At 43.4% G+C, this 16,848-nt stretch overlaps 2 protein-coding genes across 2 annotated transcripts in view; both read right to left on the bottom strand.

Moving 5' to 3' along the window:
- Positions 1 to 463: 463 nt before the first annotated feature.
- itpr2 (inositol 1,4,5-trisphosphate receptor, type 2) overlaps positions 464 to 16,848 on the bottom strand; it is a 46,055-nt gene continuing 29,670 nt past the window's right edge. Inside the window, exons 38-57 of the mRNA XM_083763477.1 lie at positions 16,210 to 16,333; positions 15,425 to 15,612; positions 14,989 to 15,181; positions 12,913 to 13,166; positions 12,222 to 12,422; positions 11,917 to 12,027; positions 11,579 to 11,674; positions 11,348 to 11,467; positions 10,711 to 10,845; positions 10,279 to 10,471; positions 9,934 to 10,059; positions 6,205 to 6,380; positions 5,900 to 6,064; positions 5,550 to 5,751; positions 4,414 to 4,488; positions 3,955 to 4,076; positions 3,301 to 3,466; positions 3,028 to 3,188; positions 2,329 to 2,490; positions 464 to 1,702 (exon numbers count right to left, since the gene is read on the bottom strand). Of these exons, the coding sequence (XP_083619603.1) occupies positions 1,619 to 1,702; positions 2,329 to 2,490; positions 3,028 to 3,188; positions 3,301 to 3,466; positions 3,955 to 4,076; positions 4,414 to 4,488; positions 5,550 to 5,751; positions 5,900 to 6,064; positions 6,205 to 6,380; positions 9,934 to 10,059; positions 10,279 to 10,471; positions 10,711 to 10,845; positions 11,348 to 11,467; positions 11,579 to 11,674; positions 11,917 to 12,027; positions 12,222 to 12,422; positions 12,913 to 13,166; positions 14,989 to 15,181; positions 15,425 to 15,612; positions 16,210 to 16,333 (3,054 nt within the window). The 3' untranslated portion in view covers positions 464 to 1,618. The remainder of the gene's footprint in view (positions 1,703 to 2,328; positions 2,491 to 3,027; positions 3,189 to 3,300; positions 3,467 to 3,954; positions 4,077 to 4,413; positions 4,489 to 5,549; positions 5,752 to 5,899; positions 6,065 to 6,204; positions 6,381 to 9,933; positions 10,060 to 10,278; positions 10,472 to 10,710; positions 10,846 to 11,347; positions 11,468 to 11,578; positions 11,675 to 11,916; positions 12,028 to 12,221; positions 12,423 to 12,912; positions 13,167 to 14,988; positions 15,182 to 15,424; positions 15,613 to 16,209; positions 16,334 to 16,848) is intronic.
- Positions 8,954 to 9,478, bottom strand: LOC310857690 (small ribosomal subunit protein uS11-like). Its single transcript, XM_083763478.1, has one exon. The coding sequence runs from the start codon at positions 9,460 to 9,462 to the stop codon at positions 9,007 to 9,009; it is 456 nt and encodes a 151-aa protein (XP_083619604.1). The 5' UTR covers positions 9,463 to 9,478; the 3' UTR covers positions 8,954 to 9,006.

Genomic DNA, 16,848 nt, shown 5'->3' with positions numbered 1-16,848 from the left:
CTGGGGTTTGGAATCTTTTTGAGCTGAAAACAGGCAAAACAGTGAAAACTGTGACATGTATGGTTTTTGCAGGCTGTGACATCACAAACAGCAGGAAAATCAGAGCACTTGTTTGAGCCAGAAAACATCAGACCACAGAAAATCTACTGAATGTTAAAAGTTCAGGTTTTGTGGGTGCAATTGAGCTCAGAAAACCTAAAAAATTACAATATATATATATATATAGGCCTATTTCTTTTTATGTGCGCGTGTGTGTGTGTGTCAATCAGGAGGTTGATACCATGAGCTGCACCACTCAGAAACCATAATTTCATACAGGCTGGTAGGTTCAGTGCGGAGCTGTTCAGTTCGGTATTTTACACCACTATAAAGTGTGTCCGTGTATTTAATTTGTACCCAGCATCATTGACTAACTACAGAATACTAATGCTGTCAGTGCTGACACAAAGCCTAACAAGGATAGTCTCTTTTTTTCCAAACTTTTATTACAACACACAGCATCGGACAACAATAAAGTTAACCCATCTATTTTGTTTTTAAGTGTACACGGACAACTCCCGAGTCCCATTATGTGCATGTAGCCATGTACACATTACCTGCAACATGCTGGTTAAAACACACTTTCGGGTAAACTAAAATGAATTGCAGTCTGACGGAAAGCTAGTGGGCTGGATTTACAATGCATGTTTTAAAAGCACTGACAAAAAGAAAAGAAAATCCTCAGAAGAGCAAGATGGTATGACAGTAAAGTAAATATTACAGTAGTATTAGCCAATATCTCTGTCAACATCAACAATCTTTACATTGAACTGTATTTTTTCTAAGCAACTATATCTTCTGTCGACATGACATTCTGTACCAGTATAGGATTTAGACACAAAAAGCCTTTCAAGTAAGTTCCACACAGGAGATCAAATGATCTTAATCCACATCTCTGTATTATATATACTTTGTACAATTCTGTAGACAAGACATTAAAATTGTGCAGTGAATGCATACAGGACATACAGACAACAAAATAAATCCAGTTATAGAACTTCAACATTTTACTCTTTTGTTTTAAAAGTGCAGTCAAAAACCGCAATGTACAACAGTATATAAAAGTTAATGAGTGAGGCAGCAAGACAAACAACAAATTAACCTTACTCCAGTTATGTTAATTTGACATAAAAAAAACAAAAAAAATCTAAAAGTGGGAGGAGAATACTTAACGTTAACCACGCGCACTTTCTTCCATTTAATCGGAAACAAACAGGAATTGAAGAACGTACCATCCTGACCATCACACCATTTCTTTAACTTCACCTTCCCCTGCACCTCTGTGGCACCTTGGTGTACTCACACGACACTGGCACATGTCTGGCAAATTCACTGGCATTCACAAAGGACATATATGAGGCTTGGTCGTGTTTTACAGTACCTTAAAGGTACACCATTCAACTCTGTGCAAGTGTAAGTTTTACTTTTTTAAATAAGGCAACATTTGTGTTAAAGACAAGGCACTTTGAGAAAATTCTGTCAGTTCTCATCGGCTCTTGTAATATAATGATCTGTGATTGTGGGTTTGGCTCAGGGTAAATGCCCTCAGCAGGGGGTCCTAAACTGTTTCTCTGGGCCCTCAGGGGGCTGAGATGTGGTGGTTGGCCTGAGGCGGCGGCCCCAAGAAACCAAGTCTCTGTTTGTTCTTCCTTTGCTCTGTCATCTGTGGAGAAAAGATTGTGAGAGAGTGAATGAAAGAAAGAGAGGAGAGAATGTATAAATGTGTGTACTAACTATGATAATATTGGTGTTAGTCAAATACAATTCCCCCCCACAAACAGGCCTTATATCAAAACTTTTTTTCCCCCTGTAAGACTTTTGGTGACACGTCACATCACCACTTGGTCCGACCATGTAACAAAGCCAAACCTATTCTTCTAATAACATCACACCGTTTAATTCTTATTACCGTTTAAAGTCTTATTACTTGGCATCAGTGATGTAGCATAACGCGTTGCGTCGCGTCTCCGTCACCATAAAATTTAACCGGTTCGTTTTTTGACGCACGCACGTGTGACGCAACACGCCCAAACGCGCCCAGTGGAGCCCTGGCGTTATTATGTTTAACCCCTGAGTTACGCTATTCTGCAGTGTTTAGCCTACTTGAGTCTAGAAGCTAGCTACTGTAAAGAATATAAACAAGAGTTCACCTGTACTGCAGGCTCAGAAATAAGACTGTGTTGAACTAACAAGATGCTAGTTTGAATTCATTTGGAATTGTGGGAAAATGTATCAATTCATTGTTTTCCTTGTTTTTTTGTTTGTTTGTGCATTTGTTTGTGACCTCACCTGATCCTTCAGCTCAAACAGCTGGCCAGAGAGCATGGACACCAGGCTGAAGGTGCTTTCCAGTTTCTCCTGCAGAGAGCGGGCCTCGTTCTGCTCGCTGTCCCCTTCGCTGCTCACCAGAGACATGGCTCTCATGCGGGGGAACCAGTCCAAGTTCTTCTCCTGGGAGGAGAGGAGACACAGGGAGAGACCAGTATGAGAGAAAGACAACGTGGAAAATGGAGGTGGAGACAGTGGGGGATGCTTACAGCTTAGGGAAATAATATAGAATCATAGTCCCACTGGAAAAATGAAAATAAGCTAAATGAAAAGATAGCTGGGAGACACAGAAATATTAATATTTTTCTAGTCTATGGTAATTGGATGTTGCGCAAATTGCAACAGGCACTTCAATTTCTTACCCATTCCACAAACTGATGTAGGAATGAGTCACTGAGAGTGTGTATCTGACCTAGTGTGTCTCATGAGGAGCACATGTTAGTTTCCGTTCTACGTGAGCATAGACACATTTCCATTCACCAACAAAGGATATGGAGAGTAAATTGGGATGGAAGGCTAGAGACTATTTGAGTTTTTTTCTCTCCACACATCTGCGGCAGAAGGGCACAATGTTCTCAAAAGCACTGTGAACGCCTGCTGACTGGGGAAAGTATACTACAATGTCCTGAATCATAAGTATGTTAACAAAACACTACTAACCTTAATCATCTGAGCCACGTAGCTCTCAGGGCCCGTGTACTCAGTTGGGTCCTTCACCCTCACTAAAACCATGAAGTTAAGGTAGTGCCACATGTTGTGTTCACACTTGATATGCTCCTCAAATGACACCGTCTTGTTGTCAAATTTGTCTCTTTCCAGCCCTGTGATGAAACATAAGACAGGAGGGTTAGCGGGATGAGGTTAGTGTGTAGGTGTGTGTGTGTGTATGTGTGTGTGTATTACAATAGTGTGAACAAGCACTATAACACACACCGCAGATGAAGCAAGAGGTTTTGAGGACTTCTTCCTTCTTCTGTTTCTCACTCCTCAGGTCGGCGAACGTGTCAATGATCACACCAAAGATGAGGTTGAGAACGATGATGATGACAATAAAGAAGAACAGAAGATCATACACCACCCGGGCAGCAAACAGAGGCTCCTGGGTAGGTAAAAAAAAAAGGTAAAATATAAAGTAAGTAGGTAAATAAGTAAAAATGTAACCAGACTGACACTGCCATTATAATCAGGTGCAGCATACTGTATACAGTACAGGGGGAAACTTATTGCAATTTTACGGTACAAAGAGGGATTGAAACGTACACAAATTGGTACCTCTAACCAATCTAGAAAGGTGCACTCAGTGGACCACAAATCTTTGCCAAAGAATGTCTGATGTCGTCAAAACAATGTCGTATTGATATCCAAATATAGAGTTCTATACAGCTCAATAGACTCCTGACAGATGGATTGCATGTACTTATGTAACAGCTCCAGTGATGAAGTAGTGCAACTTGACAGAATACACAATCACCAAGTGTACAAACATTGGACGACTATAAATCCATCTCTGAACTCATTTAAGATGTATGTTACATACAATGACACTTGATGTCATCATTCAGACATGGTGTGGACCGGTTTCCTCACCGCTTTAGAGGGCCTCCTGAGAATGTCCCCCACGCCTCCTCCATTCCTCAGTCCCTGGTTCAGTACCGTTATAATGCACATGAGCAGCGTGTCACACACCCTCTCCATCCCGTCATCCTCAGCTATCACAGGAAACACACACACACACACACACACACACACACACACACAAATGAATTAGAGAGACAGAGAGAGGGAGGAGTGTGTACGTGTGTGCGTCAATTTAACAAAGGTGCAGACGATCAGAAATCAGCAGAGTGATCGACGTTTGCGCTACTCTATGCCGAATTGATGTTGACTGCAGATGTTTTTCTCCCTGGAAATAAAACATCTGGGTTTCCGAGGCTACACTAGATCCGATATGTGTAACAATGACAGAAGACAACACCTGTGCATGGCACTGACAGAGAGGATCAGTAAAAAAAGAAAATAAATCTGTTGTTATCGGTAACCGCTTACCAGCAGCAGCGCTGGATGAGGGATCAGGGCAGCCGTCTCTCGCACATTCCTCACCAATCCCTCTTTTACGATATCCTGAAACGAGAAGCATGAACATGAGTTTCTAAATGACAAGACACAGAGACGTCATTATTACAAAGGAAGGATGGTCGCTAAGACTACTTAGCTGCGAGTAGCAGTAAACCCTTTACATTGGCTCTCATCAGCTTAGATAAGACCAGTAAGAAAGACCCCAGGAAGTATGTAAACTAAAGTGCTTTACAGAGTTGAACGTAATCGAAGCAGAAAGCGCTATGCAACGGAGGGTGAGAGCAATTTCTTGCATCCAGTCCGTCCCTTACGTCGTCCTGGAACGATCCCCAACGCGACGCAACACAGTCGGAGAACAGTACCCCTGGCAACCTTTGGCAGTAGAGAGCAGAAAGGCTTTCCTCCTCTGCTCCTACGCCCCTCTTTCTGAAAGAGGAAGCCACTTTGGTAAACCTAGACGTAAACACGGAACGGCATGGATAGAAGCACAGCTTTTGGGCCAAATGTCAAGGATGAATTATGACCCAGTCCCAGACCCTGGTGATTATCAGGTCCGAACGGAATCCGCGGCCACGGTGTTCCGATGAGAACTCAGTGGAATTACAGCAGAGAACAGTATGTACAAGCTCTGATAGTTGTGTATAATTTATCATCTCCTATGCTTCCATTTGGTGACAATTTGGCCGTTTACAGACGTGACTAAAACACTATATGTAATGTTAAATATCACTAAATTTCTTGACTCAATATATCCTGTCATTTTGACATCAACTGCCATCTAGTGGATGAATTTACACTGGATACAGTATATAAAGTAACCATGCATGGTGACATAAAGACTGTGCGTGCACTGCGTCTTCTCTCAGCCCCAACGCAAGTGAAAACAGACTCTGTCGAGGGAGGCGCTTGGTGGGTCGATACGAGTAGCTGAAAAAGCCACACACACACACACACACACACACACACACACACACACACACACACACACACACACACACACACACACACACACACACACACACACACACACACACACACATATTTGACTTAAGAGTATACGAGGAAGATTAAGAACAACAGAAATCAGTTCGCTCAGTTAGCTCCACCTGGAGTAGGTTTTTGACCCGACACATGAAGGCGATCAACCTCCATACGGAAGTCATCCTTGAGGAAAAGGAAGCCGATGATGGAGAAGAAATAGACGAGGAAGATGGCCAGCACGGCCGTCAGGATGATAGAACGGCCGTTCCTCGTCACACTCTTTATAACGTTGAGCAGCGTCTCTTCTCGGATCACCAGGTCAAACAGCTGAGGGAACATAACCATCATCAACAATTATAGTATGCAGTTCATTCATACAGAAAATCTCTTTTGTCAAATCAAAACTAATATTTAACAAAAAAAAGTACATTTCTGGTATGCTTCCTATCAATACAATGGAATTGAAATGCCTCACCAGGAAGCTGTAGAAGAACTCGTGCACAAAGAGGCCCAGTACACAGATGATGGCGTAGCTCATATGGTAGATGAAGAGCATGTCCATAACCACTGCTTTGTAGCCACGGGTAAAAGTGCCCTGGTTTCCCACAAAGCTCACTAGAAAGACCACCTTATTGAACAACTGAAAATGAAGAAAACGGCAAAGCTTAGAAGTATCTCTGAAAAAGGGAACTAAATGCTAGAATGACATTATTGTTGTACATGAATGGACAATAATGACATTTTCTTCCACAACCCTTTGTCAGAAGTCACATGACTTACATTGGTGGCTCCCAGCAGCAGCAGAGCAGGGCCGAGGCCCATAGTGTAGATGGCACGCAGTATGATAGACACCAGGAAGAGCACCAGGCCCCACGGCTTGGGGAGGACATACAGCGAGGGGGTTAACACCCCACAAGACGCCCACAGCAGCCCATTCCAGAATGGAGGCAAGGTGCCTGGACATGGGAATACAACATCATAAACTCTTAAATTAAGTGAACTAAGTGCTCTGCATGCCACAGCAACACAGCATGATTCTTCTTGACTTCTTATGAGAGGCAACACTTCCAAAACGGAACCGTAAGGTTCCTGGTTCGATATCTAGCTCTTCCTGGCTTTGTGTTAAAGTGTTCTTCAGCTAGACACTAAATCTATGTCTGCTACTAATGAGTGGTACATACCATTGTTTACATAGTTACCTCCACCATTGGTCCATTGGTGTGAGGATATGTGTGTGTGCACGTGTGAATGGGTGAATGTAATGTGCAGTGTAACGTGCATTGGATAAATCGTCTACAGAAATTAACAGCATTTGAGATGTAAAGTAGTTGTGGCTCATACAGTAAGGTTGGCTTAACACTGATCTAATACTACAAACGGATACTAAAAACGTCTAAATGTGTCTAAATGTTAAGGATACAGAGACACCACAATACATTCTGTAGATTCTAGTTTTACCAAACTGAACTCAATGCTTTAGCAGACATGCTTTCCATCTACTTCAGTACATTGAATTGGCTTCATCATTCTGCCCATGTTTATCCAGCATGATTTCAAGGCACACAAGACCCTCATCAAGAAGATATAGTTCCAATAACCATCTAGAATGAAAGTTACCTCTACAATACTCAAAAAGATAAAGATAAGACGCCCTGAGGTCGAGAAGCGACCTCTCCCTAAAGGGCGAGGTTGCGTGCACGCATCCGTCAGGGTGACGGCAGACTGCTGGGCGAGCGCTGGTGCTTTGGCAACATATGGAATGAATTCTGTACTGGCCATATATGGTTTGATGAGGTCGGATCAACATTTGAAATGTCAGAACAGAAAGAACAGGTGGGGAGGGATCAACATATGCAATGTCAGAACAGGTCAGCTCCATATATGGCGATATGTCTAAACAGGTCAGCTCCATATATGGCGATCTAAGGGTTTGAGGTTAGAGGTCAGATGTAGAGTTATGGACAAAGCGTTCTCCGGGTCTAACATGAACGTAAAATGAAGCCTGTCAGTCCTTGTATCGTAAGTCGCCATCTTTCTAGATCCGTTTTAGCCCAGCTGGCCATTGGCTGGCCCAGACAACGAGGCGGGACTTCCCCCCTTCTTCTCCGTTGGTTTTTATTTTGACTCGAGTGGGAGGGGAATCCCGATCATAGACTGTAACGGTAGCCACGCCCCTCAGAACATGCGCGACTTTATGGTAATTTTTTAAATAAATGGGACCATAATTTTCCAAAAAGAATATTATGACATTAGAAATGAGACTTTAAACTAGTGACTGGAAGCAGAAAGTATTCATGACCATGTTTATTAAGGTAAAGTTGGGCCCAAATACATGGACTTCTATGGGGCTATGGGTTTTTCTGGGTCCAATGACAGCGCCACAACAGGCCATTATGAACTTTCAGGAAATCCCGATTTCCTCAGTGGCTTCACAAAATATCTGTCTGACTGCCCCCCTGCTGGCTCCATATATGCAGATCTACAGTAGGTGATGATCCAGTCTTCTCCATGTATAGTTATTCAGAGTTAGATGAGGTCAGTGTCGTGATCTTCATATATGGAGATGGCTCTGTAGTTAAAACTACAATCTATTGCTGAGTAATAAGACTTAAGAGTAATAAGTGCGATATTGCACTTTGAGCATCAGCTTGTCAACGATTACTGAGTAGAGTTCCTAACTGAACAGTGTACTGTCTACATTTCCCAATGGAAAGAGAAGGGAAACCAACCCCAACCACCACAACTGTGGTGGTTGGGGTTGGTAACACAACCACCGCAGTTGTGTTAGTTGCGAACGCAGTGAGCCACTTACTATGACAGCAAGGGCTGAATGTCTGTGTGTGTGTGTGTGTGTCACGCTGTTACACCACCCGCCCGCCACCAGAGGGCGCAGCTGTAGCACACACACACACACACACAGGGCGCAGCTGTAGCACACACACACACACACACACACACACACACACACACACACAACCACACACACACGAGCTGCGTTCGCTTCCCGCGTTTGCGCGTCTTACTTGTTATACTAGTCCTTACCCATTCTAATATATGAACACCAAATTAGGTACAGTGTGGGTAATGCGATGTATAGGATCACATTATTGTTTGGGAGGGAATTGTTAAGGGCTGTAGGGATGTGGAATGACGCGCGTGCGACCCGTCGTGAGCCAGTTAATCGAGGCGATGTTTTTGTTTTTTATGAATTGTGTTTTATGACATGCGGTGCAGTAGGCTATCCGCTGTCCTTGGCTATGAAGCGCGAGTGACTGCAGGACAGAGTCACAAGACATGGCCATCTGTAACAGCAGATGAAATAGGGGCGTGCGTGTGTGTGTGTGTGCAGGTCGGCAGTGTCAGTGGTGGGGCAGGCACGGAATTGTATAGGCCACTGTTTGTCGTGTTGCAGCGGTAGCAGAGGAAGCATGACAGTGGGGTAACACCGAGAACAGTGGCCTGTGATGCAGCTGTCGCTAGGGGGCGGAGGTTGTGAGGGTGCGCGTTTGTCCATGGAAGTAGATGGGGATTTATTCTGATTTATTTTAACCTTTTATTGGGTGGAAAAACTTGAGCAAAACATTACAGGCGACGACCGCGACGGCCTCCCTTTTTGCGGGTAGAGTCTGAGGGAATGGGGGTCACATCCTCGATACGTCCAATCTTCATGCCTGAGCGGGCCAAGGCTCGGAGGGCTGACTGAGCACCCGGACCAGGAGTCTTTGTTCGGTTTCCTCCGGTGGCTCTCAGTCTGATGTGCAGAGCAGTGATGCCCAGTTCCTTGCAGCGCTGAGCCACGTCCTGGGCTGCCAACATGGCAGCGTAGGGAGAAGACTCATCTCTGTCAGCCTTTACCTTCATTCCACCAGTCACACGTAAGATTGTCTCTTGTCCAGACAGGTCAGTGACGTGGACAAAGGTGTCGTTGAAGGAGGCAAAGATGTGACAAACTCCGAAGACATTCTGTCCCTCGGCCACCTGGGGACCCAGGCTGATCACCTGCTCCTCCTTCTTCTCCTTGACTTTGCGGGGAGCCATTGTCTATATTTGTGTCTCTTCGGAAGCAGAAACCAGAAAGGCTGGGTATATATATAACTCTATGGGTAAAGAAACCATGGCAACGCATCACAGTGAGGTCAAGGCTATGTCACGGTCAATGGCCTCTGCCTGGACTCTGGACAGGGCCCCTGCTCATGCTCCATATATGGAGCTGGCCTGTTCTGACATCACAACACTCCATATTTGGCCATGCTTGACACAGAACTCCATATATAGGAATAAAGGGACACAGAGAGACAGTTACAGAAATCTCCATATATGGGCATAAAAGGGACACAGACAGATGGGTGGAACGGGTACTCCATATATGTTCTGACATCTGCATAGACTCCATGTTTGGGCATGCCTGACAAATAACTCCATATATGGGCATAAAAGGGACACAGACATAATAACGGCATGGGGCATTCATTTCCAACTTGCATCGATCGTTACTCTCTAGTTACTCACCCTCATCACCATCATCACCGAAGGGGTAGAAAACAGCCACGGCGATGTTGAGCAGGCAGGCCAAGTAGAAGGAGATACTCCCCCAAAGGGAAATGTGCCGTGAGAACCAGAAGAGAGCTGGATTCCCTTTTATTAAAGACAATAAGACGATGCTTTAGTAAAGGACGTACACAAGCATGCACACTGCACAGTCATACAAAAATACACATACAATTATGCAGAAACACACTGAGTAGGAGTTGGCCTAACAATTTATTATGTAAATAATGGCACCCAGGCATTATGCAGGCATAAAACTATAATCATCCTGTTGTAGAAGTCTCATTGCACAATTCAGGGACTTACGTCTGATCTTCTTCTGCCACTTCATCTCATTATAGAGGTTGTCAAACTGCTGGAAGAAGTCATTGACCTTGCTGCCCTGGTCATCTCTCTCTGTGGTGGTGAACACGCGTGTCTGTGATTCCTCCGTCAGGTACTCACAGATGTTTGGGACAGGAAATACTATCTGTTCCATGGTGCGGTCATGACGCACAATCTGGCAGATGTAAACATATCATGTGTCATTACCATGTGTCATGTCATGTCATGTTACTACAGTCAAACTATTAGATTAGTTTACAGCATGGCTCTTCACCTGAGACCAATTTGCTATGGAAGATCCTACCAGGTCATGGGACACAACACAACTCCCAAACTAAATTGTGATAGATAAAAACGGTCTGGTATTTGGTGGATGCTTTGGATAGAGACGTGTGATGCCATGCCAAGACCTACCTCTATCTGAGCGGTGTGGTTGGCATAGAAATCAAGAGCATCGTCTCCCTCATGGTGCGGATACGGCCCTCCCCCCAGCACACACACGGTGCCCGGCTTCAGGCTCTGCTTAAGGGTTTTATGGTGTCTGGCCAACTAGGAAGCAGGAAAATTAAACAATACTTTACTATAACACTTTACTACATTATGGTCTCACCACATGATCAGCTCAAACACACAACTGGAAACAGTTTGCTTTTGCTTTGGTTAGAAAGCATTTTTATTTATAGATATACATTCACCAGGTGTGTGTGTGCTGTGTGTGTGTGTGTGTGTGTGTGTGTGTGTGTGTGTGTGTGTGTGTTCATGCGTGCGTGCGCTTGCACGTGTGTGAGTGTGTCACAGCACTTTACACAATCTACACACATACAGGTTTGCACAGTTGATCAAAAGTAATCATAAATGGTGATTTTACATTTCATTATGATGTCATTTGGAATCTTATTTGGCCATCTGTTGCATCTTGCAAAGGGGTACAAACCAGAACAATGTACAATCCAACTCCACAACCAGCATGTCATTTCAATAGCAAGCTAAATTGCTGCGATTATAATTTTAGCAATAATCATGCAGCCCCACAAGCACACACACTTCCTACCTGGTGACTCAGAATGTAGATATTATGTCCAACGTCTCTAGGTTTAATCTGGTCAGTTTGGTTCTCCTCGTCTGCATCACCCTCCATTCCCTGACCATAGACCTCCTTCATCACATCCACCTGTCAACACAGAGGCTCTGCAATTCAAAATCCACTTGCATTCAACAGAAAACAGACCTGTTTGACACAGCACATTGTGGATGCATGTGTGCATCCTGTGTCGGCACTTACGAGTTCATTGGGTCTCATTTTGAACAGTATCTTCTCTGCGTTCTCACCGTCTTGGCGACTCTCCAGGATGGCCAGCAACAACTTGGAGGCGTTGTTCTACAAGACAGAGGTGGCGTTTACAAGCAAAATAACTGTACACTGCATAGATGACAGACTCCCGACTATCACGGAATCATGCATCAGATATTAACCTGAGACTGTGTAATTGAGAGAAATTACAAAATACAGTATACAGTGTCATTCCCATACGTAATCCTATTTTCCTTTTTTTTTAATCTACATGGGAGATTACTACTACTATCATTTCATGGGCTCTCGGAGAGACAGGGGTTTCTTACCTTAAGTTCCATGACCAGGTCCAACCGATGCTTGCTCAGGGGGTTGATGTCATTGACGATCAGCGAGATGATTATGTCAATACCATTCGACTCATGCTTGACTATACAGGACTGGTTACAATAAGAGGGACCACGGTTGATTTCACATCACTTCAGAACAGCATGTCTCATAAGAATTGCAGTGTGGCAGTGTGTATTGTTTGACAAATCAATAACGAATAACATAAGAGTGTGTGTGTGTGTGTGTGTGTTGGGGGGAGCCACGAGTATTTCATTTAGTGAAAACCAAGTAATGTGGTTCCTACCTGATTCTCATGACAGGGTCCCTGGCAGTACTCAGTGAGGGTCTCCAGAGTCTGGCGGACAAGGTCCACGTTGCTCTCATTGATGTAGAGACCCAGCAGCCCCAGGCCTCCGGTGGTGCTGCCACAAATACAGTCCAGGAACTGGAGTGTCTCACACACCAAGTTGTAGTTTGTCTTGTTGTTCTGGTTTCGCAGAAAGTTCTGGATTCAGAACAGAAAATACAATTATACAACAGTTCAGTTCAGTGATGCTTGCGTAACTCGGCTCTGCCTTGTTCCTGACCACATCACTGGCGTGCAAAGAATCGTGATAACGCGCACACACCCTCTCGTGTAATATTGCTTGAATATCAACCAAGACGCATGCCCTTATAATAGTAATATCTATGCAGTTCCGTTTCTAACTACAGCAGTTATGATAGAGTAATATTAATAATAGCATTAGCATTTTTTGTCATGTTGATGTTGTGGTGTTTAAGAATGCCATACCCATTTTAACTAAGAACCCAAATACCTACTAAAGTCCAATACCTAAACAATGTTTAAAGACTAATTTGACATAAGATTTTAAAAGCATCAATGCCTGGTCACTTGTTTTAAGACATTTCAAGCATTGTTCTAGCTGTGTTTTCAAAGTACACAAGGTAGAGCAGTGGTTCTCAACCTGTGGGTCGGGACCCACAACCATTACCTGCAGGTCTGGGTTATGGTTCTCACAGAGTAGCTGCAGGTAGCGCAGGATGGGTTGCATGATGGTGATGGCAGGGCTCATCTGAACTTCCACTACGGCCTCCTCTGTCCCAAACACCTCGCAGATCTGACCAAGACCTTCCAGCTCTGTGTCCAGCTCCTTCCTGAAGGCACAGAAGGCCTTTGAGGTTGCACAAGAAGCCTCCTTCAACTGGCCCCGCATGTCCTCCCTCATGTGAAGACCTGAGTCCTTCCCTATAGCGCACAGAGGTCAGACAGAATTAGGGCGGGGTCAAGGAATCTACGATCGACCTCATGGTCATTCAGGCTTTATAATACTGGCTTATGATTCGCTCCTCCTTGGCCTCGCTTGGCTTTAAGCCCTAACCACACCAAAGGGTCAAGACGGTTTTAGCGTTGTCCCTGCGGTGTGATATGTCTTGTTGCACGTTGACTCAAGTGATTCAACGCATGGAATTCAATGGCCCAAACCACGCCAAAAGGGTCAAGACGGTTTCAGCGTTAACTCCTTGCAACTGCTTGGACCCAAGGAGTTGCATGGTGACCCTTTGGTGTGGTTAGGGCTTTAGTGTAACGGCAAGCCCAACAGAAGCGACCAGTTTCACCACTTGAGCCCAATTACATCAGCTATTTTCAAAAATAATCTTGAAAGCAAGCCCAAAAAGGCAACTACACTTCGGAAAGTCAGAAACAAGCCCAAACAAAAGCAACCCGCAACTATTAATACTTAAGCGACTTTACAGGAAAACAACATTGCTTATAATGAGCAGACCTGGCAAGACTGGCAACACTGTTGCACTGTGCTGCAGGCTACTTATTATTTGCATGCGCAAAATCGGCCGTCCTAGTTTGTGCTGAACTAATGCTAGTCTGTTGCACTCTGTTGGAGTTGGAAAGAGTATTTTTGGTGGAGAGTCACCTTTACTGTATCCATCTCAGAGTTTATGTGGGTAAAGTAAGTGTTGATCAAATACAATAAATTTTTAAGTGGTGCAACAACTTAAAAATGTGGTGCGACATTTTTGCATTTGATTGGTTTTCAAAACCAAGTGTCACTGTTGTGCAGCCTAACACACACATACATATTAACTGTATATATGATGATTTCAGGTGTATCAGTACAGTACAGTACAGTACAGTACAGTACAGGGACCCCCACATGGTAACTATATCGTCTATTTCTCGCTTCAAATGTTTTTAAAGGGCAACTTTAGTTTTTTTCAACCAAGGTTCATGATTTAGGTTGTTATTAGAGAAAGTAAAAGGTGAGTGTATTTATTTATTTATTTGCTGCTTTCTTTCGTTTTGGGGATTTTTGCTGTTTTTGACAGGGGGGCGGGGCATTCGAGCATGGGGCTAAATATGTATTTCTTTACAAAATTTTATAGCGATTTCTTTTTTATTCTTTACTATAGTCCTACTATACTATAGTCCCAAGAAATTACATTTGTCCACAAAAGATCACGGGATCTACTGAATGTGGCAAACTGACATATTGAGCCTATGATACACAGTGTGGCTTCTCCCCAGTAGGCTACCTTCACATTCAGTAGATCCTGTGATATTCTGTGGCCAGATGTAATTTCCTGGGGTCTAGTAGGACTATAGTAAATAATAAAAAAATAAATCGCTATAACATTTTGTAAAGAAATACATATTTAGCCCCATGCTCGAATGCCCCCGCCCCCCTGTCAAAAACAGCTAAAATCCCTAAAACAAAAGAAAACAGCAAATGAAAAAGAATGAACACTCATCTTTTACTTTCTCTAATAACAACCTAAAACATGAACCTTGGTAGAAAAAAACTAAAGTTGTCCTTTAAATACATTTTCGAGAGCAACGCTTAGTAGTAAATTACATTGTGTGTTAAATTACATTGTTGTGTACATGGCTGTCATGTTGGATACGATATAAAATCCAAGCAACGCAGCAGGTGCTCTGGGGCTTTGATTAGGCAGCACCGCGGTCTGTTATACAGCAGTTAGCTGTCCTTATCAAGAAATAACACACCGCTGAATTCAGCGATTGACCAATCAGAATCAGAAAGTGACTGTACCTTTCTTGAACCTGATACCAGTAGTAGCGTCACTGAAATCGTCTCTTATCCTGCTGCTGCTGACAGGTCCATCAAACATGTTGACAGACACAGTGGATCGGATCTCCTGCTGGGCCATTTGCATACGGTCGTAGAAAACCTTGAAAAACCTCTCAGACTTTTTCTGTTTGTGCAGCTGGTTGTAGAACGAGTTCTGGGAGGATGGAAGAGTGAAAAAATAAACTACTGGCAAACTCACACAACTTCTGAATCAGCGTGCCTGAACTTCGTCATTATTTATGCACTGGCTTGCAGTTTAATCAATGTTGGGTTTGATAATGTGCATGTGCCACACCGTGTGGCACATGCACATGTGTCCATTGACCTTTATGGGTCCCCAACTGTCCATTGACCTTTATGGGTCCATTTCTGCGACACTCTAGAGTTGACTGTGTACCTGTATCTGTGTGTTTCCACCCTTGAGGAGGGCGATGCCCAGAAGGAGGCTCTCTTCAAACACACGGTGGTTCTTGGTGTTGACGATGAGGTCAATGACAAGCTCTGATGCCCCGACATTGTCTAGCAGACACTGAATCTCCGTCATACTACTGCCTGGCTTGTCAGAGTCCACCACTGGGGACCCTCCTGTGTGGAAGTGTAATATTAATCATATATACTTTGTATATGCTACGCTAGTATATTTTTAATGTTGGGTGGAAACCTGTGTTCCAAAGAAATATTATTTAACCAGCTCACCAGCTCTTGCTAATTTTTGAACATCTATAAAACCTAGAGACACCAATTTCACTTTCAATTTCACAATGCGTCGCATCGTGACGTGAGCTTGTATAATGACAAAGAAACGTGTTACTACGGGTTACTAAAAATGATAGTCAACTTTTCTTAAAGATAAACAGATATATTACGGTGTAAAATTCATCATATACTGCATCCTGTATATATATTACACAGTATATTAGAAGTCTTCCTGAGACAATAAAAGAGCACCCGAGTGCTGCTGTGGTGTGTGTTGCTCTTCCCAGCAGTGAAGAGCTACAGTACCTACTGCTGGTGTTACTGGTTGTGTTTCTCAGTACCTCCAGTGAAGAGCTACCTACTGCTGGTGTTACTGCTTGTGTTTCTACCTACTGCTGGTGTTACTGCTTGTGTTTCTACCTACTGCTGGTGTTACTGCTTGTGTTTCTACCTACTGCTGGTGTTACTGCTTGTGTTTCTCAGTACCTCCAGATGATGGCTTGATGGCAAAGCCTCCTGATGAGCTGTTCCCACTTCCAAAGTCTGATTTGGAGTGAAGCCTTTGATTTCCAAAGTAGCGCGTGAGGAGAGACTTTCTTAACAATTTCCCCTGCAGAGACAAATTTTCTTTTGTTTATCTGCACACAAACATTTAAGGCTTTGACATGAGCTATTGTTTTCACTTCAACATGCATTTTTATTTATATTATCAAATATATATATATAACATCTGTATGTGTATTGCATACCAGATACATCAAAAATAAAGATACAATATTTAACATCCAATTAAGCCAATCTTCTGTAACAGTACCAAGCAGGTTGTAGTTTCAAACCTAATGGGAGTGATTAACAGGTGCCCACTGACTGAATCACAATGCTCCCCATTTCAAGCTTATAACCCAAATCCTACTAATCTCTTCGAAGGCAGGCAGGGTAATACAAATTAAGATGATCATTTGAAATGAGCAACAAGATGGCGGAAAATGTACCTTTCACCATTAAGTAAGCGAGTTACTGTTTGGATGCTTTCCGTTTTATATGAAAGCTAACTTTGAAATCATAAAAAATGGTTGGTTGGCTGCAGCAAACGTCCGCACCATTCTAAATAAGATAATTATAAGG

The sequence above is a fragment of the Protomyctophum parallelum genome, assembly GCF_964188405.1.
Source record: "Protomyctophum parallelum genome assembly, chromosome: 4".
Classification (NCBI taxonomy): domain Eukaryota; kingdom Metazoa; phylum Chordata; class Actinopteri; order Myctophiformes; family Myctophidae; genus Protomyctophum; species Protomyctophum parallelum.
The sequence above is the reverse complement of the archived record's forward strand: the minus strand, read 5'-3'. Positions and strand labels throughout refer to the sequence as shown.